The sequence below is a fragment of the Ceratosolen solmsi genome, unplaced genomic scaffold, assembly GCF_000503995.2.
Source record: "Ceratosolen solmsi marchali unplaced genomic scaffold, CerSol_1.0 scaffold33, whole genome shotgun sequence".
NCBI classification, from domain to species: Eukaryota; Metazoa; Arthropoda; class Insecta; order Hymenoptera; family Agaonidae; genus Ceratosolen; species Ceratosolen solmsi.
In genome coordinates, this window is record NW_011948438.1 from 431,378 (window position 1) to 458,379 (window position 27,002).

A 27,002-nucleotide genomic window follows, 5' to 3' on the forward strand; every position below is an offset into this window, starting at 1 on the left:
GTGCGCGCGCGTGTGTGTGTGCGTGAGAGAGAGAGAGAGAGAGAGAGAGAGAGAGAGAGAGAGAGAGAGAGAGAGAGAGTTAATAGAGAAATGTATAAATCATGATATATTAAGTTCAACGCACTCGCCGAATTAACGTTACACCTCTCGAAAATACCTTCTCTATCAATTTTCAAATGCTATTGTTTTATCAGTTACCAATGTGTTCGAGAGTTTAATCGACAGAGCACGTTGCTAACGACCGTTTCATAGCTCCTCTTTGTCAACTTATCCACTGAATCAAAATAAAATATCGTATAGGTGATAACGATCGGTAACGAGCGGTTCCGCTGTCCCGAGGCGCTCTTCCAGCCCTCGTTCCTGGGCATGGAGTCGAGCGGCATCCACGAGACGACCTACAATTCGATCATGAAGTGCGACGTGGACATACGCAAGGACCTCTACGCTAATTCCGTCCTCTCGGGCGGCACGACCATGTACCCGGGCATCGCCGATCGTATGCAGAAGGAAATAACGGCTCTCGCCCCCTCGACCATGAAGATCAAGATAATCGCACCTCCCGAGCGCAAGTATTCCGTATGGATAGGGGGATCGATTCTCGCCAGCCTCAGCACATTCCAACAAATGTGGATATCAAAGCAGGAATACGACGAATCTGGGCCCTCCATCGTGCACCGAAAATGCTTCTAGGCGCAAGACTCTTGTCAATATCCATCATAACAGTCTTATTTATGCTTCGTATAAAATCAATATATTTTATTTATTTATTTTTTTGTTTTGGCTTAAAAATAAGATGTTGTTTAAGCTGTATATCGTCATTACAACTGCTATGCTTCTCACCAAGTATTCTATCGTAACATTTTCAAAGATGACGATCGATGTTCTCATTCTATTTATTACATTTTATTGAATTTAATATTACCTATTTGTATGTATATGCCTACGTGTATAAAATATTATTTATTAGATATTATAAAACTGATTGAAATTTAGTTATATCTTATAGAAGATCATATGCATGCTTAGAAATTTCACCATATATATAACAACAAAAACAACAACAACAACGACGACGACGACGACGACGACGACGACGACGACGACGACGACGACGACGACGACGACGACGACGACGACGACGACGACGACGACGACGACGACGACGACGACGACGACGACGACGACGACGACGACGACGACGACGACGACGACGACGACGACGACGACGACGACGACGACGACGACGACGACGACGACGACGACGACGACGACGACGACGACGACGACGACGACGACGACGACGACGACGACGACGACGACGACGACGACGACGACGACGACGACGACGACGACGACGACGACGACGACGACGACGACGACGACGACGACGACGACGACGACGACGACGACGACGACGACGACGACGACGACGACGACGACGACGACGACGACGACGACGACGACGACGACGACGACGACGACGACGACGACGACGACGACGACGACGACGACGACGACGACGACGACGACGACGACGACGACGACGACGACGACGACGACGACGACGACGACGACGACGACGACGACGACGACGACGACGACGACGACGACGACGACGACGACGATGACGACAACAACAACAACAACAACAACAACAACAACAACAACAACAACAGTAATACGTAAATTCAATTAAGAATACGTTCTATCTATTTGTCAAATAATCATTATACGTATTTATGTGAACAATACTATTAAACGTAAAATTAATTCTCTAATTCAGGTTAAGAATGTTAAGCGTTTATAAAATGTGAATAAACTGGCTTATTATAATATAAAGTTATTTAATATTTAAAGTTAATGTTTTATCATATCCCTTAATATTTAAATTAAAAAAAAAAATATATATATATATATATATATATATATATGTAATTACATTGAATTCATATACTGATAGCACAATAATAATATATACGGGAAAAATGGTAATACTAATTAAATAATTACTAATCAATGGTATATAATGTGATCTGATGGGATATGTTGGTGTGTGAGTATGGATGTCTATCTATTTGCGTGCAGATCAATCTCACCTCTTTCTCCCTTTCTCTCGTGTACGTATGTGCAGAGAATATTCATGTGGGGAATATTCATAGTATTTACGTGAACATTCATTATTACATTTTACTTCCTACAATGGAAGTTTGTAAGAAGAAATATACTTTGATATCGTCTATTTCGATTAATGGGTGGATTAAAAGTCCGTTAAGTTTTGTATAGATAATAAATTCAAATATTTATAAACTTGCCTTAAACAATCAGTAGAGAATTTTCTATTGATCGACAATTTAGAAAGTGCAAAGTTTATATTTATTATATATGCCGATGGTGTGTAAACACGATAGAAAGATTATTGTTTCCGATATTGAACGGAATTTGCTGTTTTGAAGAGATATGAACATAAGGAATATTCTGTTTCTTCAAATTCTATGACATAATTAGCGTTAAAAAATAATGTTTATATCTCTAACATTAAACAGTTAAACGTAGATAAAATAGCTAAGGAATAATAGGACTTTTGGCATATTCATGGTTGCGCACTTATACGCGAGATTCGCAGATTCGAAGGACTGCCAGGATATTATATATTCACGGGAAGCAAGTGATTGATATTTAACATTCATTTATTCTCTAGGTTAAGTGATGAACACTTACGAATTCGCGCGATATTACGGCCAAAAAATCTTCAACTTTTGCTCGCATCAAAGAAGGCTCTGTTTCACCAAGTCTGTTCAACCAAATGGTAAATTCGTTAAACGTGCCCAAACGAATTCCATTGTGCTTGCAATATCGTTCGAGCCTTTTCGAATATCCTCTCGAACATTTTTCAATCCAATGCTTAAGCCTAAAATCAAACTTTATTTTTATTGACTGATATATATATATATATATATATATATATATAATGTATAGGCACTTTGGTGGTATATATTAAGGTTGGCAAAATTAATAAACGAGAGTGGGAACGTTGCTAAGTGCAAAGACCACGAGTTTCGGTCTTGCGAACTCTCTCTTCACTCTTAGGCAGTTTTGAAGTGCTAAGTAATGGCGCAAATATGTGCGAAGAGTCACGTTGAAGTTTAAGAATACGAGAAACTGTGTGAACTGTCATAATAATAAGAAAACTAGGAAGTCAGTTTGCTTTAAATCGTACATGGGGATTGTAAGTTATCAAAGTTATTCAGCAGTGTGTGTGCGTGTGTGTGCGAATAAAAAGATTTTTTACTTAGTAGCAATAGTTTGAAATCCAATAGTAAGTTATAATTTTGCAATAATAATTCAAAATAGAATTATCAAGTCTCATTTTATTTTCCCAATATCTGTTTAAGAAATTGTACTCATTAATATTTAAAAAAAGAAGTTTTAATATATATTTTTTATTTTGATTGGTTTTTATCCTAAGACATTATTGTGTGAAAACATTTTTGGAAGGTAATAAAAAAAAAAAAAAAAAAAAAAAAAAAAAAAAAAATGAAAAATGTTAAGTTAATTATTTTATTTACTCTACTTAAGAAATCAATTTAAGGATTAGGAATGTGTTTGTATGTGTAAATGTATTAAGTTACAGCTTTAATTATAACTTTAGTTATAACTTTAATATTATCTATACTGATTGAAAATGATTTTCAGATAGAAAATGTGGATACACATTGCTCCGCTCTCTTATTAAAATTATTATTCAAATATTGAATTACTTATTTTATGTTTATAATTTCTCATTGTACCTGCTGATCGATCATGCACTTTACACTTTAAATAGATAAATAGTGCTTCGCGTACTTCGAAGTACTCGCCTTCAAAAAAGTTGAAATACTTTGGTTTTTTCTTCATTTTAACAAGGACAGCATGCTATTTGCGAGAGAAATAAGTAACTGGATAAAAGACGATCCACTTTCAATTACCTTTGTGTCCGTTTTTTTTCTTATAACTATTCGGTAATTAAAATCATTAGTATCAAAGTTTTATACGCACATTATAAAGAATTTATTCATAAATATCAATAGGCTAATGATTTTATAAAATGTACATTTGTTATAAATGTATGTTACATACCGTATGTATAATGTTATAAATGTAAATTTATTCTAAATTGAGAGTGTATAGTATAATACACATACTGTTTTTGATATCATTTTATACATTACTGGGCATTGTGATTTTCTCCTGCTCACACGTCATTTTCCAATGTTTATTCGTTGATGAATTTTGTACGTCCAAGTCGGCCGTGTTAATGAATTTGGTAATCGGCTGGGCCAATCGTATTAAGATAATCGTTATTTTTGCGTAATATTGTTAATGCATTTTGTGCATATTTATTAATAATAGCTATTATAATAATATCACATTTCAATTTCAAAAGTCTTTTGAGCAATTGATTTCAAGTAAGTATTTAACTTAACCTATTTAACTTTATTACACTTAAAAAACATGAAAAGTTTAAATAAATTTGACAAGATTTAATATTAATTCAATTATCATGTATGCATTTAATAATAGATAATACAAAAAACTCAGAGTAAAAATGTTAATTTTTTATAGTAATCAAGATTTTTTAAATTATGTATGATTTTTTGAGGTTACTCAATATCAAGTTTTGTACATATTTTATTTTCTATAAATATGAAAGATCTTAGTTGTAATCATGATAAAATATAATGCCTTTGTTAAAATTTCTTAACGCTTATAATTTGTTATTTACTTGTAGAATGAACAATTCAATGGATCCACGTCGCCCTGATAGAGAAATTCGTTATAGGCCTTCGGTTGTTAATAACCAGGTTCAGTCTGGCGACGATGCGACACCCGACTACATGAATATCCTTGGCATGATTTTTAGTATGTGTGGTTTAATGATGCGGTTAAAGTGGTGCGCTTGGGTAGCGCTGTATTGTTCTTGCATCAGTTTCGCTAATTCAAGAGTTAGTGACGATACTAAGCAAATTTTAAGTAGTTTTATGTTGTCGATATCGGCAGTGGTTATGTCGTATCTACAAAATCCACAGCCAATGACGCCACCCTGGGCAAATGCAATGCAGTGAAATATTATGTACAAATTTTATATTTAAAAAACAATTTACAGTAAGACTTTTGTAAGTAAAATATATATAGTCAACATAATATTTAAATAACTGTATAATTGTAAATTTATATATGTAATTAACCAAACTGACATTAAAATAAGTACTTTTATTTTAATATTATAAAAATACAAGTTTAACAATTAAATAATTTATTGAATAAATAATTTTATAAAACTAATGTATCTTAATTTATGTTTTTATTTATATCTATTAGTATTATGCATAAATCATTGTAATGATTTGATTTGATAGTGCCAATCTTATAAGCTTTATAGCTACTCAATCATTAGGACTTAAAAAATTGTTCTTTGATTTATTTTTGTATTACTGGTTAAAAATAAAATTAACATATAAAGAGTATTACTTTTAAATATAAAATTTTGTTTCTTACGGATGGTTATAGTTATAATATACAGTATTTAATGCTTTAAAACGTTTGTCATATTTATCGTTGAATTTTTTTAGAAGATTGGTTGAAAAAATGTTACATAAAAAATTTAATTACCATATATTAAAAAAAATAAAATTTAATATAATGATAAAATGATTTCTATCGTAAAGAAGTAAATGCAACACAATTGACTAAGATATAGAACTAAGATATAAAGTATTTAAAGTGGTGTGAATTAATTTTAAAATTTATTATCGCAAACGTAAATAAAAATGTTAATCTATTTAATTCTGAATTTATGCATGAAATATGGATTTTATTAATGTGAATGTTGGCTTGATTTAAAAGTTTGCAGATGAAAAAATCTTTATCATGAAATACAGCTCATTTTCTTTAAAAATACGCAGAGCAATATTTATTTTAATCACAATTTATTTTTCACATAAAGTGTTGCGATGCATTTTCTAAAAAATGAAAGAAGATTAGAGATTTTGAGTGAGAGAAAATGAATATTTATTAAATAAAGTTTAATTCGAAATCGTAAGGTTTAACGTCAAAAGTCAAATAAAAAAATATTATGAAAGTTTCGACAATACTTTTCTTTTATATTACAATTGAATTATACCTATACTCGATAATAACATAACGGGCAACCATTTAAAATTATCGATAAATTTTTGATGCGAAGAACATAGTGGAGATGATGTGCGACTTGTCGCAGTGCAAATGTGTGCGTGCGCGTGTTAATGTCGTTCCTCACTCGCGCATAGAACGACGGTTAATAATAATACTAATTAGTTAATAATGGAGCACGGGAGTTGGAACGGCAGTTCGATCGTAATCGCTATACATAAAGGAATTGAGGGGGGGAGGGGGAGGGGGGGGGCACGAAGTCAATAATCAAGATCACCGTTATTACGGACATGGGACTCGGTGGGACCACGAAGGCGATTTCACATGGAGCCGCGAAAAATGTCGCTCGGGTTGATGATGCAGGAGGACGACTTAGCAACAGAAGCGTCGAAACAAATCCGATGGTTCCACGATCTTTGGCACGCTCAAAATCACGTAAATACAAGCTCATTAGTTATTTCTTATATTAAAGCTGAAAGGATTGGGATTTTTTAGCAGCGCGGATCGTGTCAATCGATCGATTAATCATTCGTGACGCTCGTGATATATGGACATTACGGCTAGTGGGGTAAAATCGAGAAGTATTCGAGATTTCTTTCTCTTATTCGACATCGATTGCACTATTAAATTATCGATTATCCTCCAAATATAAATACACGTTAACGAGAGAAATTCATCTTTTTAATTATATCAGATAAATAAATTAGATGATGATATTCGAGTATCGAAATTAATCGAATCAAATGATATATTATACCGAACCGTCTGCATGTCATATATATATATATATATATATATAGAGGACCTTTATATTTTGAAATCGTTGCAACGTAGGGTATTGGCATTTCTAAATATGTTTTTTTAATTACATAACATTTATAAGGTATTTTAATAATCCATTGGGATATTAAAAAAATTAGAAAATAAAAAAAAAACAAAAAAAACAATAGAGAGAAAAGAAACAAAAAAAGAAAGTTTTACATTCCTGATATTATGTTTAAATTTATTAAATCTTATGTTTTAGCTTGAGAAATCGACATACGAAGTATTTATTTTACCTTTTTACGTTAAATTAAAAATTAAAATAATTAAAAATAATTAAAAAAAATTAAAAATTAAAATTGTCAAATACCAAGGGATTCTTGGTATGCAGTCCGAATTCCTCGTATTGGCGTAATGTGTGATGGGCAGGAGGGTGGACGGGGCATTTCTGAGAATCATAACAAAGGATACAAATTTAAACGCTGCATTTATTTATTCGTGTAGACTGCGGGCTTGAAAAGAAGGGGTAGGAAGTGGCTAAGAAAGGTTACTCTCCATATCGATGAATCCGTGTTTCCATTAGCGCTTTTGTGGATCGTGATTGATAATTCGGTTCTAGCGCCATTTTTTGTTCGTCCTTGACTATTGTTTACGTTCGTTTCGTTCTCCGAAAATATTTTCATGCATTATTATTACACAACACACAACACACACACACACACACACACACACACACACACACACACACACACACACACATTTGCTACGTAATTGTACAATCTGTCCTGACAATTGTATAATATCATAAACTTCTGATTTCATTTGCATGCAATTCTATTCGATTCGCAATAATAAACGCGAAGTATAAACGCTATTATTACATGATTTACAAACACACCAATTAAGACATATTAATGGACTTTTTAAAAAGATTTTAAAAGTATAAGTCAAAATTTATCTTAAATATTGTATTACGTAACTAATATCATTACTATATGAGTGTGAAATTGTAATTGTTTCACACAACTACAATTCACATTTTAATCTAAGATATAGAATTAAAATTATAAGTATCCAATACGTAACAAATAAAATTTTTGGAATAATAATTATTGGCAATTTTTCAATAGAAAAAAAAAACAACGATGAAAACTCTTTTATACAAAAACTTTTTTTAAAGACTGAAGTATATTACATTTTTATTTTTTTATTTATTTTCACAAATTATATTTCTTACAAATTATTATCCCATCGCTTTTTTATTCAATATAATATGATGCTCTTAGATATCAATTAATACAACTGACACCTAATGATTTTTCGTATATAAATTTTAGTTGATTTTTATTAAATTCGTATTTCGCGTATTGGCGAGCGCTAGTAAGTAAATACTAAATCGTGATATTTTATGTATACTAAGCTATTCTACACTTGAATTCATTTAAATTCAAATTTATTATTAATAGTCACTTGTACTCCATGATCTGTAAGCACTTCAAATATTAATGTTTTTCTTTAACTTTGTTCTATAAATATAATTCACTGGACTACTTTTAATACTCTAACATTGATTTTTACAAGCTTTTTCAAGATTCCCATTTTATTAGAGCGAAGGTTCTATTTTATTTAATTCTATTTTATACATAAGTACATTGTCTCTTTATCTGATAAATATTGACTAGATTTTGAAAAAAGACACTTCTAATCGATCGAACGTACTTGGTGATTTAATAAATAAGGTTGCTTAATTCAACTACAAAGTCTCCTGAGCAAGTATCGCAGTTTATTGTTAGAATTTTTATTTCTTTTTAAAAGAATCATTAGAAAATTGATAATTTTATTTTTCAATAAATTTTTTAATTTATAATCTAGTTGCTCTAAGTATTAGTATTGAATAATTCATAAGGGAATTACATTTTTCATAAGAATTACGAAAATTTCAGTTTGATTTTATTTACATACGGGCAAAAATGCTTAAATTGAACAAATGACTAATATTAATTAGCGCGAATAAACTAATTACTGCATGACGTAATTATCTATTTAACTATCATAGGGAATAGAAAAATTACAACACTTGAATTACGTTATTATAAGACGATAGAAGTAAAACTTCATAATATAAATTATAAATACTAATATAGCTTAAATATGAGGTCTCTTAAAGTATTAAAATCAAATTATTATTTATAATTTCAATTAGTTGGGTAAAATAGTCATGTATATTGTAGTGTTAACGAAAATTGTAATTTCTCTACCAAAACTGTTACCGTAGTTATCAAAATAAACATATTTCAACATTATTAATAAACGTAATTATTTTCTAATAGTCGATTAAAAACATATTTGCACTCTAATGGTCCCGTTAGCGATTAAATATATTTAACCCTTTCAAGACTCATAGTATTATTTACTCTAAGGATTATGATTTTGAAACGATACAAAAAGACAAATAAGATTACAATTATATATTCGTATAATAATGGCAAATATTATGAGTACAGAATATTATGAGTTTAATATTTTGAGTTTTAATACATAATCAGTGTCATCGATCTCGGATATTTTAACTGTATAATATGTTGTAAATTTTTATTCATTAATATTTATAACCTTGAGACAATTAGATATTTAATATATTTAATCATTCGACTGATCGAACGATCAAACTAATATTTAAATTATAAATTTTAATTACATTTTTTTTTCTTTCTAAATCTCAAAAGTAAAAAAGTGAAAATCTAACGTTAATAGAGTCATTCGTATAATAGACAACCACCAAACATTATGACAACTCATTTAGTATTTTAAGTGAATTAAAAAAAGAGAAGAATATTTTAATTAAAACAAATTGTCGTTCTAGATGAAATGATGAAATTAAAATTACAAACACATTTTTATATTTACGCATATCAATATCATTATTAATCAACACATTTTTAACGATAAAATTATTTCAATTTAAATGAAAACATGTTTACATGTTAAATCTACATGAATTAAATTTACATGAAAACTAATAAAATCGGTTAGACAGTGAATTATTTATTCTTTAATAAATTCTCGAATTATTCTATTGAACGCGGCTCTTCCGCGTTGAAGAAAGTATAAATATAATGACGATTTGTTAAAAAAAATTGTGCATATATTAGTTGCGTTGATTTTCTATTCCATATAAAATATTAACTTTAATTGACAATGTAACTTTTAAAAGCGAGGCTTAGCTTATTTAATTAATAACATTAATTATTGTATTGATTTAGCGAGTCATTAAGAATGAAGTTGTGAAATTTATAAATATGTATTATTAAAATAATTAATGATTCATTATAATTTTAGTATGTCAATGGCCTCAATACTTGTAGAGATTACTTGGTGAGTCAAGTGTTTGATTAAAGTATAATCCAAATAATTTCAAGTGAAATAATAGCAAATTAGTAGTTGTTAAATTTAGTATTTGGTATATCATATATATAATTTTCGAAATTTTGTTTATAAATTTTGATCATCAGAGAGGATTGCAGCGTGGACGGCACATTTTGAGAGATAAATTAACATTAGCTTTATTATTAATTTAGAAAAAAAATATTATAACATAAATCATAAGAGATTGGTCATTGTAAATATTATAGAGTAATGAATTGATGAATTTCCCATTAAGTATAAATACACAATTTACGGATAAAGTACGCGGTTGTAGCTTCCGAATGACAACTATTAAACATGAATAATACTATACCGGAACAATGCAATAAAATAATCAGACGTACAAATTAGTCCTTAAGTTTTACCTTAAAAATGAAAAAAGGTGAAGTTTGTTTTATTGATTAAATCAAGAGATATAAATATAAATATGTAAATGTGTGGTGTGCAGTTTCCTTTAAGAAGGACCAATGAAATGATTTGAGTTTAGAATGCAGAGGGCACAGTGACGTCTGAGATATTTTTTTGCAACATTAAAATCATTGATTTGGATTGAAAAACAAAACAAAAAAATGTCTCATTATTTATCTATTTATCTATATATCTATCTTTATTGTTATGGATGTACATTATTAGCATTGCGACAATGTAGTATTGTTAACATTGTTGGTATACTATTGACTAGTCTGAATTGAATAGTTTACCTCATTGTTATTTACTGTAATTGAAATAAAACGCTTATATTGAAATACTCTAAGAGCCGATATTACCTTTTTTCTTTCTCTTACAGCCGTAATGACTAAATGCATGATAAATTTATTTAAAATTTTCTATGTGTTTAAACCTTCATTAACTATTAAAATAAATATGTACAGAATATTATATAGTTTAAAAATCTTTCTTTCAGTCCCTTTCAAATTATTTATGTATTATAGACACTTAAAATTCTTACCTTACGTATTAGCGACGTTTATACAAATTTTAATAATCGAATGATAATGCTATCGGCGAGACAATGTAATGTATCACTTAGTTATGCATATATATGTATATATATATATATATATATATATATATATATATATATATATATATACAAAATTCGCGTAAAGATCGTACATGTTCGAGTAAGACAAATATTTAAAATCGTCTGAAAATACAAAGCGGTAGTGTAGACACGTTTGATGGCGGGATCGGGTCCGGGGGAGGGGGAGGGCGCTCTTAATCGCGATTGTTCTTAATAAAAAGCCGTGGAACGCATGAAGCAGCGCGTGTACCAGTGAGGTTAGCGACTAGAATTAGGTGGGCCCGGGGCCTCAGACGCTGCTCTCCCCGCGGCCGAGCATCGTGATCGGGTAAACGTACTTCTTGCGCTTGGCGTTGAAGAAGGGCTGGTTGGGGTGGTGTTGCTGGCCGAGGTGTTGCTGCGTGGGCGAGAGTCCACGTAGGAGCGGCAGGGAGACGTCGCTGCGGGCCAACTCGAGCTTGTTCCGCTTCCACTCGGCCCCGAGGTCCGTCGCCGGTGCCATCAGGCTCTTGCATTCCGGGGAGCTGCGTACACTTAGGAAGACGTCGCTACTGCTGCTGGGGCGGCAACCGGCTTTGGTGAGCTCCCTCGGTGCCTGTGGGACAGAATGTTAGTAATGACGTCTGACTAGGCCCCTATTCGCGCTGACTTGGGCCCGCTGCCGTCGCGAATTAGGGGTGAGAGAGAGAGAGAGAGAGAGAGAGAGAGAGAGAGAGAGAGAATGACGGGGAAGGATCGAGGATCGAGTGGGTGCCCGGGTGATTTTTTATCAGATTCTTATCAGTGACGTAAAGTAGCGGATGATGGGCTTTTGAGTAGATAATGATAAAGTTGTCGGGACGACCGATCGATCCCATTGGCGAGTCACTAAAAAATTAATTATAAAAAGCTTCATCATCCAGAGCGGTGTGGCGAATTTTTCTTATTTATTATTGACGGTAATTTTGTTCTCCACATTCTGTCCTTTTATAATCAATCAAATCGTTTATTCGGCTTTAATAAAATTCTCTACAAATATGCTGATGAATTTTTGAAGCGGCATTATCTTACGTATGAACTTTTTTCCTGGATTGTAATTTTCGTTCATCATCGTATTAAAATTGCGCGTGTATTAAATTTTGTAATCTATATGAAGGGAAAGTGTAAGGGATGTATCGAAGAATACAGGGAATATTAAAACTCTGCTTTCTGACACTGACAGGTAGTGCAGACGCAAAAAAAAATTTTATCAATATGTATACTAACCTATTACGTTCCTCTTTCATTCATTTCGAAGTCTTAAGAATTAGTTATTTCTTAATATCGAACGATAGTACATTGATAATTATTTTTCATTTTTGTGATAAAAATATTGATTGAAAGCGAGTAGTTAAGTAAGAGAAAGATGTATTAGCAAACGAAGAGTCTTGGGACTAATGTTCAAGCTATAGCGATTCTAGCGAAATTAACCAAAGTGTTTTTGCATTTAAGAAGTATTATTGAAATAAAAATATTAGACAGCGTTAATGATACTTTCAAATGCGTGGTAATTCTTATTGCTTCCGTTAACAATAAATATTTAAGACGAGAAAGCTCTTGTAAAAAGAGATTGAATAATCATAGTAATGATGAACGAATTACGAAAGTAATCATATTGTTTAAGCAAGGTTTTCGATAAATAAAGAAAAGCTCAACTAACACTATTGGCATATTATTGTTTAATGTATAAAAATTCAAAGCACGAAAATTAGTTTAACGAGTTCGATAGACTAAGTAATACAAAGTAGAAGGCGAAAGATCAGTGCAAAATTACAAAAATAAACTATCTTTTGATATTTGGAATCTCAGTATTGAATGCAACATTTTTATTCTTAAACTTTTAAATAATGAGCTTCCTGTAAATATATTTGGCGAAGGTTATTTTACAATCTTATTATTATAAGAAAATGTGATTAACGAGTTATATTGACAAGCAAACAATTAAAGAATATTCTTTGAAAATGTTCAAATATTGTAAAATTTTTAAAAACCTCTTTCGTTTCTCTCACCGTAACAATTCAAATGGAAAAATAATTAAAAATACAGAGTTCCTTGGATTAATCAAGTATAAACGAGCGATTTGTTCATTATTAATTTGATTCTACGAGGCAAATTTTCCTAACTAATATTAATTACACTCTATCTTTTATAAAGGATAATATGGATTTTATGACGTTTAATAAGTGAGAAAAGTATGTGCAAGCTAAATAATTTTTATTTCCTTAGAAATAATTTCGCTCGAAATTAATGTCTCAAGTTTCATAATTTTCTTCTTATAAATTAAAATTTTCGAGCGTTTTACTTCATATTCCGCTCGAACGCACACTTCAACGTAAAAGTAATACGATACATCGTAAGAATCGAATTTTACAATTCCAACGTTTTTCCAAAGAAAAATAAAAACATTACGTGCACGAGAGCAAACGTTACCTTGTTAAGACTGAAGTCAAGGCTCGAGCCGTTCGTATCATTATCCTCTTCGGGGAAATCGATTTTCACGCGATGACATATTCTGAATGACTGAGAGGATGCGAAGGGCGACGAATTATCCGATACATCGTCCCTGCAGCAGGCGGCCATGCACACCCGGTGTTCTCTGCGTGCAAATAACACAAGCGAGCGTAATAGCCCGTTTATGGATATTAATAGGCAAATTTCTTTTTTTTCTTTTTTTCTTCATCCCACTCCCCTCAACCTTCCCTCTCCCTGCCCCTCCTCCTTCCCGACGTTAGCGCAGATACTCGATTTTGCCGTTAAATATCAACCGACGTTATACTCAGGAGCAAAAGGATTTTAAAAACGATGAATTACGACCTTAAGTAGTTTACGGATACGGCTCGAAATGCTAGAATTTCATCAGCAAACGATAATATTTCAGAGTCTGATTAAATTCCCAATACTATTAATATTATGCGATAGTGATTTGCGTTCATCTATTACTAAGCTGGATTTGGTAAGTAGTTGTATGCGATTGTCGTCGTAAGAATTTATAGAAAAGTAGATTTTTAATAGCGCGAAATATAAATGAAAAGCCGAATGATATAACGAATCTGATTTAATATCAATGCATCATCGAGTCGTGACATCCCGAAGGAATATTTTATATTTGCAAGCTTGATGTTCGCTTGGAAATTTTCTCATCCTCTCACATTCACGAGACATCGGTAAAAAACAAACAATAAAAAAACAAAATAATAAAAAAACAAAGAAACAAAAAAAAACAAAAAAACAAAAAACAAAAAAAAAAACAGCTGCAAATAAGAATCTAAATTTGTATTTGTAGTCAAAATATAATGTAATCTTAATACAAATTCGTATATTTTCATTTAGATATTTATATTATACGATTGATCACGATATACCAAACGCATTTTAATCTTTTAATTAAATATCAAACTAAATAGTAGCGAGTAACGGGCATGTAATGTTCCATAATATTTTAATTATAGAGCACAAAATGCGATCCCTTTAAAATAATTCCACGTATAATTAAAGCTAAAAGCGATATTTATTTGTCGCTTTAATTACATTTCAAGAACGACATTCAGGCCCGTAAGTGCCCGTTCGGCAATATTCTCACGCGTTCATTCATTCGTATGGGAATGTCGCAATGGTCGTTCGTTAAATCCAAGCCCTCGCCTATGTCAAAAGCCAAAGCCGTGTTGTACAAGTAGCGTAGACAGCCCTTACCTGCCAACCAAAACCGAGTCCTTTCTCTTGGGCACAGGTGGAGGTAGTCCTTGGGCAAGGCTTTTGGCACATCCGTAGCTGACCTCACTGTTAACGGCGCTGTTGCTATTGTTGCTATTGTTGCTATTGCTGCCACTACTGGCGATGCTAGCAGCCGTCGATCGTCGCTCGGAGCCTAAATAGTAGTTCTTCGTGGCGAGCATGGCGAAGTGCAAGTTATTCTTGAGGTCGTCAGCGGCCTTGGAGAGGTTGCCGGTTATCTTGAGAGTGCGTCGCATCATCGGCCGGTGACAGGTCGGCAACGGAGACGATGGATTGCTATTCGAGGCCTCGGACAGGCTCTCCGGGGTGGCCAGCGGTGCCAACTGGCCAAAGCTACCCCAGCTTGGACCTGGGCAGGACCTGCTCGTGATTTTGTTGGGAGAAACGTCATTAGAATGGACGTGGATGTGTTGTGTGCTTTTGCTTTCTGCAGTGGCGAGTTCTCGCGGCTTCTTTATCCGCCATTAGCAAATTGGTCATTACATTTTTATTCGTCGTACGTAAAATTATTTCAGTGCGCATTTCGAAAATTAATAATCTATTTTTGCTTTTATACATTGGTTATTATTTCATATTTGTTTCGTTATACCAATCTTATGCTTGCAGTGGCTTTATATTTGTAAAACACAGAGCCTTCAATGTCGAAGAAAAACTCGTTAAAATTATGTGATTATAAGAACGAATTATAATAAAGAAATAAGGAACAGTGATTTTTCAAGCTTATCTTATTCCCTTTTGATAATTATCTGAATTATCGTAGGTATGTGCTTAAAGCATTTAACGAAATTCAATAAATGATAAATTACATTTCATAAATGTCACAACTATATTTTATTGTATGGATAAATATGGCCGGCCAATTTAATTTATTTATATTTAGAGTTAGCATTTTAATTTTCAATTAAAATCTGATATTATTATTGACTGTGGCCGAAAATTGGAACGATATCTATAAGTGTCGTGCTACGTTTCAATTAAAGATTTCAATCTGCTGATTGACAATGCTAATAGCGCAATTCATTTTATTCGATTCTCTTCTATTATTGCTTATAACTTTAGATTTTACTTTCATTAATTAGTGTATTGAAAATTATATAAAAAGACTCTCCTTCTCTGTTCAATATATTTTATTATTCTTCTGCTGAGAATTAATATATCATAGCTTGTTGTCCGATTAATCATTAGTCGCTCTTTGAATACAGCAACTTACAATTATTATTTGATGTCAGGACAAGTGACTATTATTATTAAACAACATATTGTAATTTATATAGTTTTAATTGGAAATATCGTAGGATAAATATACAAATTGCTCAATTATATTATTAGGAAGTATTTACACGTGACATAACATACGATTTTATCTGGTACATATTTTTAAACAGATGGGTTTTCTCAACTTTGACTATTTGTTTGAACGAATGTATATCATGTAAAAAAAAAAAAAAAAATAAAAAAAAAAATAAAATAAAATAAAAATGTGCCTTACAGAGAAACAAAAATTTTATCCACATACATGATCATGAATTATATGATTATATTGCAATATAAGCTAATTAGAAATATATATATATATATATATATATATATATATATATATATATATACACAATATGTTATTTACATATGATTAAATTAATTTAAAATGAAGATCTATATTGTGTGATAATTATAAATTGCAAATTGATTCCTATAATATTAATAATGGCATGAGTGTAAAAGTATTAAAAATAATGATTGAATTCAAGGAATGTACATATTCTACTTGGTAAATACAATGCGAATGTAACACGTAATTTAATATAACAAGACAAGTAAGTCCACGGAAAAATTATGTATAAAAATTATGTTTCTGTCTAAAAATATTTTTAATGAAACATACAGTTTATTTATTAATTTACTGTTTAAAATTTAAGTGAAAATTATTCAAGCAAAAAAATAAATAGTGTATTCTTGATTTCATTCGATTGGTCTGTCGGGAGATAATATATGTGTGCATACATATGTATATATGTATATATATATATATATATATATATATATAGAAATGCGTGTACGTGCGTGCATCTTTGCGTGCTTGTGTGTATTTGTCGATTTGTTGGTTTGTCATTTCAGATGAATGCTTGCTTTATTAGAAAATTAGGGCGGCTTTGTAAAGCGCTGCATGAAAAGCTCAAGAATCGCGCAATTGTCGCCAAGCACAAGACTCTTTACTATCGCTGATTTAACCGGTCCATTGTGCTTGCAGTGTCGAAATTCAGGTCGCGTTAAATCGAGCGACGAGAGCTCGTTCTGGATGGCTAGGCAATATAAAAATTCCGTGCCAAGAGAGGCATTGCGATAATCAGAAAGTATCCCCCGGTTACGATAGGTCGTATGGCGCATTGGACAAATGTTAAAGAAGATTCGATCGCCTCGAGATGATCTTACGATTTGAGTATGTCGGAGGGTTGTAGGGGTGAGGCGAGGATCTCGCTGGCCAAGCTGACGTACTCCCAGGGCAGGCCGTGCGAGTCGACGCTCAGCTCCCGTCCGATCTGGGGATAATTGTCCGTGAGTGGGCTCTGGAGGCTGGTGAAGCTCGTCTCGAGGCAGAGGCGCCGTCGGGTGGGGATGAGATCGTCGCTGGCCGCGTGTACACGCGGTATCGCCAGGGTCTGCATTATCCTAGGCCGGCTGGGCACAGGGCTCGAGGAGGCGAGGAGCGAGTGCATCTCCTGCTCGAGCTCGAGTTCGGCGCAGTTGTGGAGGATGGTCGTGCCTACACGGCAATCCGAGGCCGAGGAGGCGCGACCCGAGACGTGCCGTTGCGGTTTCGCTGGGCCTAGTGTTGTTACGACCTGGACTCACACATACACACACGACCGCTCTCATGTACATCAGTGCATTTCGATATTGCGATATTATTGGCGGTGGTGGTGGGGGAGTGTGTGTGTGCGTGTGCGTGCGCGTGTGTGTGCGCGCGTGTGTGTGTGTTGGGGGGTGGGGGGGGGGTGGCGGCGAGGCTGGCATTGTCTTAGTTTGAGGGTCATTAAGTTATGAGGAGAATGGCGAGGATTGGGGCGAGGACTTTTCTCAAAGCCGACTTGCCTTTATCGGGACTTTATCGGCATCCTCCTTCATTCTATCTGTACGGAGGTACTTGCCAATACTCCAAGAGCTACTTTTATGTAAAGTTCGTGTTTGATATATGTAGTATTATTGAGACAAGTGCACGTAGATAGAGCATTTAATAACTTTATCCCATTGGTCTATATATTCGAATGAGCAGTGAATGATTAATATAATCCAATTCTTATTCTTCCTTCCTAATTCTTTGATCAAATTAAGAAAGCTTGCACGAGGCGTATAATTTATCGAAAACAATCCAACGTCGCACGAGTCCTCGTGATTTATTAATATATATATTCGCACTATGAAATGAAATGAAAAAAAAAGAAAAAAAAAGATTTAGCCGTTCATTTAATTTAAACTACTAAACTATATTTATATACCAGCTCTATAATATAATAATTAAAAGAAACCGTAAAATATTAATTTGGTGTTAACGTAAATATGTTAATTCTTGAAAATTTATGTAACTAAATTTAATTTAACTTTAGAATGAATTTTATTTATGCCATATTCAATTATTAGCAAATTTTTATATAATGCTATGTTAACATATTTAAAGTTGTTAATAATAACTGATATAAACTTACCTATTTATTTTATAATTATATTTTAAAGAAGCAAATTTTATTTCATAAAAGTCGAATTATTTTCCACTTCGGTATAAGCATTTATAAAGCAACCCTCATTATTATTTTCATTAAAAAGTTTTAGTTTATTTTATCATATTTTTGGTGTCACACTATCATATCCAATGTACAATAAGTCTAAATATTACCGATCAAATAAATATTGAAGAAATGAGTTTTTAATCAAACGTCAGTATGCAATGCTTAAAGAATATAATCGGACCTGCTTTAAACGGATTTTCTACCGAATAAGCCATTTAATTTTTTAAAACGCCTCCTGTTCTATGAAATCAAATGAAATATTCTATCATAGTATTATATTAACGAGACATATTTGATCTTATTATTACATTTATGTTTTTTCTAATAGCTTAAATATTAAGGATTTATGATAAGCTGAAATTTAAAGCACGTCAGATGATGTAATGTTAGGCTATTATAGTAAGATACCTTCGAAAATATTTAATAAATCGTACTAAAATCAATGATTTAAAAAAATAACGAATATTTCCTTGTAATCGAACAAAATTTCTATACTTGTTATTTAATTTAAAATTTTTTAAACATAAATAATATATAACAAATATGCATTATTATTGCAAAGTGCAGTACTTTATAATTCTCCTTAATAATTCTGCATATTTCTATAATTTTCAACCTCTAGGTAATAAATGTCTTTTTGGCTATATATATTATGATAAACTTCGAAAGCTAAATCGAATTATTGGTAAAAGGAAAATCATTAATGATATTATTTATTTAATAAGAAAAATCTTTTACCAATTAGGCTTATTTGTAAATAAGATAACGTAGATGATTTCATTTCTTACATTCATTTGACTTAAGGGAATTGGATTAATAAAAAATGTATTATAAATATTAATAAATTACTCTATGTCATTCCAATCATTATTGATAATATAGTTGATGAAAGTAGAGAAATTGAAATAAAATTTTTCATAATTAATTTTTAAATTTAAAATAATTTTACAAAATTTAATTAAATATCTGTTGCATTAATAATTACAAAATTAATTCATCACTTTCGTTTTAGATGAGCTATATTATATAGAATAGTAATTTAGTTATCAGTTTCGAAATAAAAATTAAATTTTAATATAAATGATGATTTATGATTTGCAAAGTAGGTTTATGAGATTTTGAGAATATAAATTTTTGTCAAAATGAATGATTTTCTAACAACGTGAAATAAAATATTTCTTAAATATATGGTTGCCAATAAAGTTATAATAAAATATATATTTTCAATTTCTTTCTCATCGTAGCATATATTCAATTTTGAGTATTTCTGTTATATTTCGAAAATTTAAAACCCATTTGCAATGTTATAAATCAAATAAAGGAAAATTCGTTATTTTTATAAATATCGAAAATCGAAAGTGGCATATTTTATGTTGTAAGATTTTTGAAAATGAGATTAGTTTCATAACCAATGATCACATTTTAAAATCAAATAATAATAATGCAACACTTGAAATGTAATTGATATTTCATTTTAGATTTGTTTTTTTTTTTTATAATTCATTTAATATTTCTATAAATGAGAATAAAATATCAATTAAAGATTTATTTCACTGTTAATAATATTTTTAAATAAGATTTCATAAGATTCTTAAGTTTGTGTTATTAAAGTTTTGAAAGTTCAATAATTACAGAAATAAGCATAAGCGAAGATATTTAAAAATTTGTAGAATACTTTAAGCTGCAGAAAAATTGAAAGCTCGCTTACGTAATTTTATTGGCAACTTGGATCGATCAAATAATGAAGTAGAATATCTAAGTTTCAAAATGATTTAATAAATAATTGCTTTGACATATTTAAATACCAAAACTGTAATATTTTATCTTTGAGCGTTATTTTCAGAGTAGCTTTATTATTGTTAATTCAAATAAATTTATAAATATTTATTTATATTTAAAAAGTTGCAATGAAAAAATTGAAAGGCATATTTATGTCTAATATATATTAATACGTTATTTATTCGAGTTAATTCATTGTTTTTATTCGAAATTTTTTAATACTACTTCAAGATCTGAAAATAATCATTAATAAAATTTGTTCATTACTTAACAAATAGTGCTATGATTAAAATATAAAATACAATGATTGATAGGATGACGAATGATAAGACAATTTTCAAGACATTTTGATCAAATATACCTTAACCGCAATTACATCATTGGAAACAATGTCGTTTAAAACCACTACTAATAATGACAATTAATTAGTATATTAATAGATAATATTTTACATTAATAATATTGTCTAAAATATACCACTACATATTAAATAGATATAACTCCTTCTTTTTTTTTTTTGTTTAAAAGCTTAACACAATTTGCACACAGTTACATGACAGTAATTGCAAAATATTCATGCATCTATCTATCTACGATTCGGATGAGCATGCAAAATTCTTAAACATTCAAAACTATTTCTTAAATAATAATGAAACTTTTCTACTTAAGCGATATCTAGGCGAAATTGATTTACTTGTTGTGTAAAGATGAACGAGTTTTGTATGATGCTGAAATAGAAAAAGTGCTGTGCAATGAAGTTGAAACATTAAAAATATATATGTAAAAAAAAAAAAAAAAAAAAAAAAAAAAAAAATGCAGTGCTGATATAAAGTTCATGGCGTGCTAATTTTGATTTTGAAAGATTAATAGAAGTTTTTCATTGATACGGTATTCCGATATTACACGTAGCTTACTAAAAATAAGAATGCAAACTTATTTTTTCATATCTTGATTCTAAATACATGGATTATTATAATAATTGTATGTGTTTTGTGTAAATAAGCTTAAACTTTTGCTGAGTTTTTCTAATTTTGCGACTTTTAACACGATCGTCATATAGATCTAAAAGAACTTGATTTTTTTTTTTTTTTTAACTTTAAAGCTTGTAAACCTAATGTTTTCTCGCAAACATAAAAATTTATATTCTTCATGGATTTATGAAATGTTATATATTTGTAATCAGAAGATATCCGAAATTTACGAAATTTTCAATACACGGCGATCTGTTATAATAAATACTCTTTTATAATTGACTTAATAATTGAATTAATAATTCTACATAAGATGAAGAAGTTAGATTATATTTAAAGAATATTTATGTATAAATAAAGAAGATGCACGAATTAAATAGAGACTTGCTCGTGGATTGGAAAAAAATAAGATAATCTTCGTCAACATGATCAATCGCTTAAAAATCACGTTGTCGTCACGAAGATTTATGTATCAAAGCGATAAAGAAATATAGATAGAAATGTGATTAACACGTTAAAAAGTACTTCGAGTTACGCCTCTGTGCTCGCAAATGCTTGCGAGTTATGGAAGCGCTCGCATAACTTAAACATCCGACAGGCTGTAATAATAAAATTTATATGCATAATAAAAGGCAATAGGAATCGTGGTTTGATGTACCTTATGTCTGGCAAATCGGAGCGGATGTCGCTTTCCGGGAATCCGTCTACGGTCTTGGCAACCGGCGTCGTTTGGAGCGCCGCGACGTCCAGTGCCGACGTAGAGATCGTTGTCGTCGCTGCCGTCGCAGTGATTGCATTATACTCCGCGATTACATCCTTGCACTCCGACACCTGTTCGTTACACATACACCAGGCACTTCCGTTCAGACGCTTTCTAGCTCATCAAAGTGCCTATCCAATCAAGTTTTTCCACTTTGATTAAAGCATTATGGTCCATTGTGGGTGAGTAGTAGAGGCTTTGGCCGCTCAGGGCGATATTTGCCACGCGGAACAATTTTTATAATTTTTTTTTATAATTTACGTAATTGTTGCAATTTGTTACAAAAAAAAAAAAAAAAAAAAAAAAAAAAAAAAAAGTGACGGATGGCCACAAGTTATTTTCTATATGTATAATATTAAGGGGAATACGCGGTCGTTTCGATTAGAATAAAAACGTAGTTTTATTTGTTATTTTTTTTTTTTTTGTATTGAATTTAGTTATGTGAAAAAGCATACCATGAAAGTCTCTGAAAATACGTTTCAAACAATCGTATAATTTACACACCGTGTACGCACATGTACAAACGCCAAATTATAACTTAGATAAAACTAAACACAAAAATATGGCCTTTAAAATTTATGAGTTATGTATTTTTTTTTTTTTTTTATGGAAACACGTGAACGTTTCGTCACTATTGCTTAACTTTCTTACGATAATGGTATATTTTGTATATTTTGTATATTTTGTATATTTTGTATATTTTCTATATTTTCTATATTTCGTATATTTTGTATATTTTGTATATTTTGTAATATTTTCAAATACATTCAAGTCTCAGTTGGAATGATAGGATGCGCGAGTGAGAGAGGAAAAGTTTTGAGCAATTGGCGCTTGAACACTAATTTACAATGTAAAAATTTGCTCCATTATATAATTTTTTTATGTTTAGAAAGAGTCGTTATATTGTAAACTATGATAAAACGAGTTCATTTTACGAATGCCTACTCCCCTTAACTGTATTTTCTATATAATAAGAGTTTTCACATTTATTTCCTCTTGTTAATGTAGTTAATTTTTAATCAAAAGTGACTAGTGACTAACTTGATTAGATATTGATAAATGGTGAAACTATTATATATTTTGTTATTAAATGCACGTTGATTTACATTTCTATTTGTATTTTATAAAATTCCGTAAGCTAAGTGCATTAATCGGCAGTATAGAACAAGTATCCAACTTAGTATTAAAAAAAATATCCAAATTTTCTTTATTTATGAATAATATTTTTGAGAAAAAAAAAAACAATATATATTGTAGTCATGCTCTTTATTCGTAAGATTAGCTACAAAATTATTTTATAAATAAAACGATCTTTGGATGTAATTGTTTTTATCATTTCTTTAAACAAATGTTACTGAATTGAATATAATTTTTTTTAATTGTTGTTATTAAAGTTTGCTTGTCGTCACTATACTGTAAAATAATTTCTGATTAAGAAAATATTAGTTGATGCTTGAACGTTGAAACTATTCTCAAGCTTATTTTACAATTAGATATGAATGCTATAAGTATTCAGTTAAAACATAATTAAAATAATCTCTAGAAAATTTATGCTGTAATTCATTAAAAAAATTTTCATATTGGCAACCATAAAAGCTTATTTTACATGTTAAGTATAAAATTAATATCCTAGTTCGTCAATGTAAATTTTTAATTCAAATAAATAAATATGATTAAATTAATGTTATTTCATTAATAATAATACAGCTTCTTATGTAAACAGTAATTAATGTTAATGTCATACTTATTATTAAAAAAAAAAATTGTTTTTAGTTATATAAAAAAAGTATTAAAATGAGGTAGCATCATTATTAAGGAAATACACTAAAAATATATTTATCCCTGCATGGACACACCCATGTATATGTGCAAATGTATTCTGTATGCTGATATTAATATCTAGTCATATTATGCATATATTTTCGTTTTTATGAAAGAAAAATCTGATACTTATTTATATATTTTAATAAGTATTTAAGATTAATTTCCGTTCAGTTATCGACTATTCGAAAAAATTCTCAATAAGATTTTAAAAATATATTGCAAATACTATCAGCGCATGCTATCATCATTTTTCTAGCCAGAATTTCCGAAAAGCATAGTATATATAATGTAGGTATCTAATATATCGCTCTAATTTATTAATTTAAAAAAATACTGAACAAATACATTATACATAATTACATTTGCTATTTAAATGTCTAAAATCTAATATACTCTATATGATAATCTATATTTCTTAATTCCGATAAAATAGAGAATTTACCTTACTCAATCTACATTGTGACATCCATATAAAATAAGAATAAAAATGAAAAATATAATATTTAAAAATATTACGGGTAAAAATGGAAGTTAGGGAATAGGAATTTGTAAAAGAAATGAAATTACTACGTTAGTGTTATGATTAAAGAATGTGTATTCTCGCTAATAATATTTAGCTTATACATATTAAATTATACAATAATATATTATGAAGATGTGCTGACTGAATAAAATAAAATTGAAAAATATTTATTTTATAGATCAGCAACGCGCAAATTGATAAAGATCTATGAATTTCAACGATCACTTAAATAATTTAGTTGTTACGAGAGTCGATTCTATTTCAAAATTATATACAATTCTTAATTTAAAATACGTATTATCTAAATTTTTATTATTTATAAATAATTACACTTTATTATAATATTATTTAAAAAAAAAAAAAAAATTCAACATTATCTTTACAGTGCTAAATTGTAATTTATACTAATTCAGTTCTTATATGAATATGTAGTGAATTTCGATTTTACAAATGGATTTACTATTAATAAATAGTACTAATAAACAGTACTAATAAACAGTATTAATAAACAATAAAAGTAAAGATAAACTTTACAGAATGATTTACAGAATACACGATTATAATATGAATTTATTTCACTACTGACAAAATAAATATAATTCTATGAATTACGATTCAACTTAAATACGTATATATTACCACAGATGTCTAAATCTCTACAAATCATGCGATATTCTTACTTCAGGATCATGCAACTTATTATATACATATATCCGTGTCTGATTAAATATCAACTTATAGTTTCTTTCTTTATTTATTCATTTTTTTTCTTAATAACAAGTATTATAAATGGAAGAAAATACTTTAGCTTTTAAAAAAATAAAAAATAATTATTACATTTAAAATACAATTTAAAAAATCATGAAAAATACGTATTTTCTTTCTTTCTTGGAATTACATTAGAAAAATAACTTATGTTAAAAGTTTTATTCTTTCGAAATTTATTGCGATTCAAAAGATATTATGTTTCTGAAGTGTTTTGTATGTTTTTCTTATATATAAATAAATTAATAGTGATTATAATGTCTAAATGTACGTATTTGACCGATATGACTTTCATTTATTTATATTATATATAAATAAAAATATAATAACAAAGGTGTAAGCTGGTAAATAGTGACGACTGAATAATATATGGTCTGTTGTATATGTAGAAGCATCTATATTCTAAAACATTCGAACAGCTCGTTCCAATTAAATTATTGTATAACCTACACTTGCAGAAGTATGTGGACTTTTCACTATTCATGGGAGGTATATAATTCATAATTATAAAATAAATTTTTTTTATAAATTTTAGTAATATACATAAATATTCCCAAATACATTGATAAAATCACATATTTATTTTATGAAAAGACAATGCAGGTCTATATAAAGAGATAAAAAATAAATATGTATATATATATATATATATATATATATATATATATATATATACACATACATACACGCGCATGTAATTCAAGTAAATAAATTATGTATATTACGATGAACACACCACTCAACAGACAATTAACAAAAATGTCTTGTACTAGCAAAGTCATAAATTCATTCGAAATCCATTTGCATGTATTTAAAAGAATAATTTTAATAATAACATAATAGTAATATTTAAATTGTAAATTCGTATCATCTAATTGATTTACTTATAAGCTGTTAAACAAGAATTAATCAGTCAAGAATCAAAAGAATGGAAATGGCAAAAAAATTTACCTTTATATAAAATATTTATATAATTTAAAACTGTAAATTATATATATATATATACTTATGTTTAATACACAAAAAGAAAGAAAGAAAAAAATCAATGTTGAATGCAGTCTTGGCAGTTGGATGGATTTAAACACATTTCGTTTACTATAATTTTCGATCAAGAGTGGAAAATATTCAGTATTGGAAAGATATAAGATTATTGAAATAAATAATAAATAGTAAAATTTTCATTGAAATCCCAATGACTAGAATATCTGTATAGCTCATTGTTGTGCAACTTTAAACTTTTTTTACGTTTTACATCAATTTATATTATTACTTAGATTTAATAAAAGAAGTAGTTTTAAGTACTTTTAAGAAATTGTAGAAATCTTGATAACAATTACTTATAAATATCGATATACAGTCGAATGCATTTATCTTGATTGAATGATGAGGAAAATATGGTTTCAGATTTATACGGAAGAATGCCCGCATCATTTCACGCAAATCTTTTCTAAACCCATCGATAATATCT

The 27,002-nt window shown here is 30.0% G+C and overlaps 3 protein-coding genes across 3 annotated transcripts in view; 2 read left to right on the forward strand and 1 right to left on the reverse strand.

Moving 5' to 3' along the window:
• Positions 1-1,077, forward strand: part of LOC105365320 (actin-3) — a 12,239-nt gene extending 11,162 nt beyond the window's left edge. Inside the window, exon 4 of the mRNA XM_011503455.1 lies at positions 301-1,077. Coding sequence (XP_011501757.1) covers positions 301-690 — 390 coding nt within the window. The 3' untranslated portion in view covers positions 691-1,077. The remainder of the gene's footprint in view (positions 1-300) is intronic.
• A 3,132-nt stretch (positions 1,078-4,209) lies between these two features.
• LOC105365321 (protein Asterix) lies at positions 4,210-5,157 on the forward strand. The gene is made up of 2 exons (XM_011503456.1): positions 4,210-4,445; positions 4,769-5,157. The coding sequence occupies exon 2, from the start codon at positions 4,770-4,772 to the stop codon at positions 5,100-5,102; it is 333 nt and encodes a 110-aa protein (XP_011501758.1). The 5' UTR covers positions 4,210-4,445; position 4,769; the 3' UTR covers positions 5,103-5,157.
• A 6,500-nt stretch (positions 5,158-11,657) lies between these two features.
• inaE (inactivation no afterpotential E) overlaps positions 11,658-27,002 on the reverse strand; it is an 81,067-nt gene continuing 65,722 nt past the window's right edge. Inside the window, exons 13-16 of the mRNA XM_011503530.1 lie at positions 17,561-17,970; positions 15,089-15,490; positions 13,829-13,994; positions 11,658-11,975 (exon numbers count right to left, since the gene is read on the reverse strand). Coding sequence (XP_011501832.1) covers positions 11,670-11,975; positions 13,829-13,994; positions 15,089-15,490; positions 17,561-17,970 — 1,284 coding nt within the window. The 3' untranslated portion in view covers positions 11,658-11,669. The remainder of the gene's footprint in view (positions 11,976-13,828; positions 13,995-15,088; positions 15,491-17,560; positions 17,971-27,002) is intronic.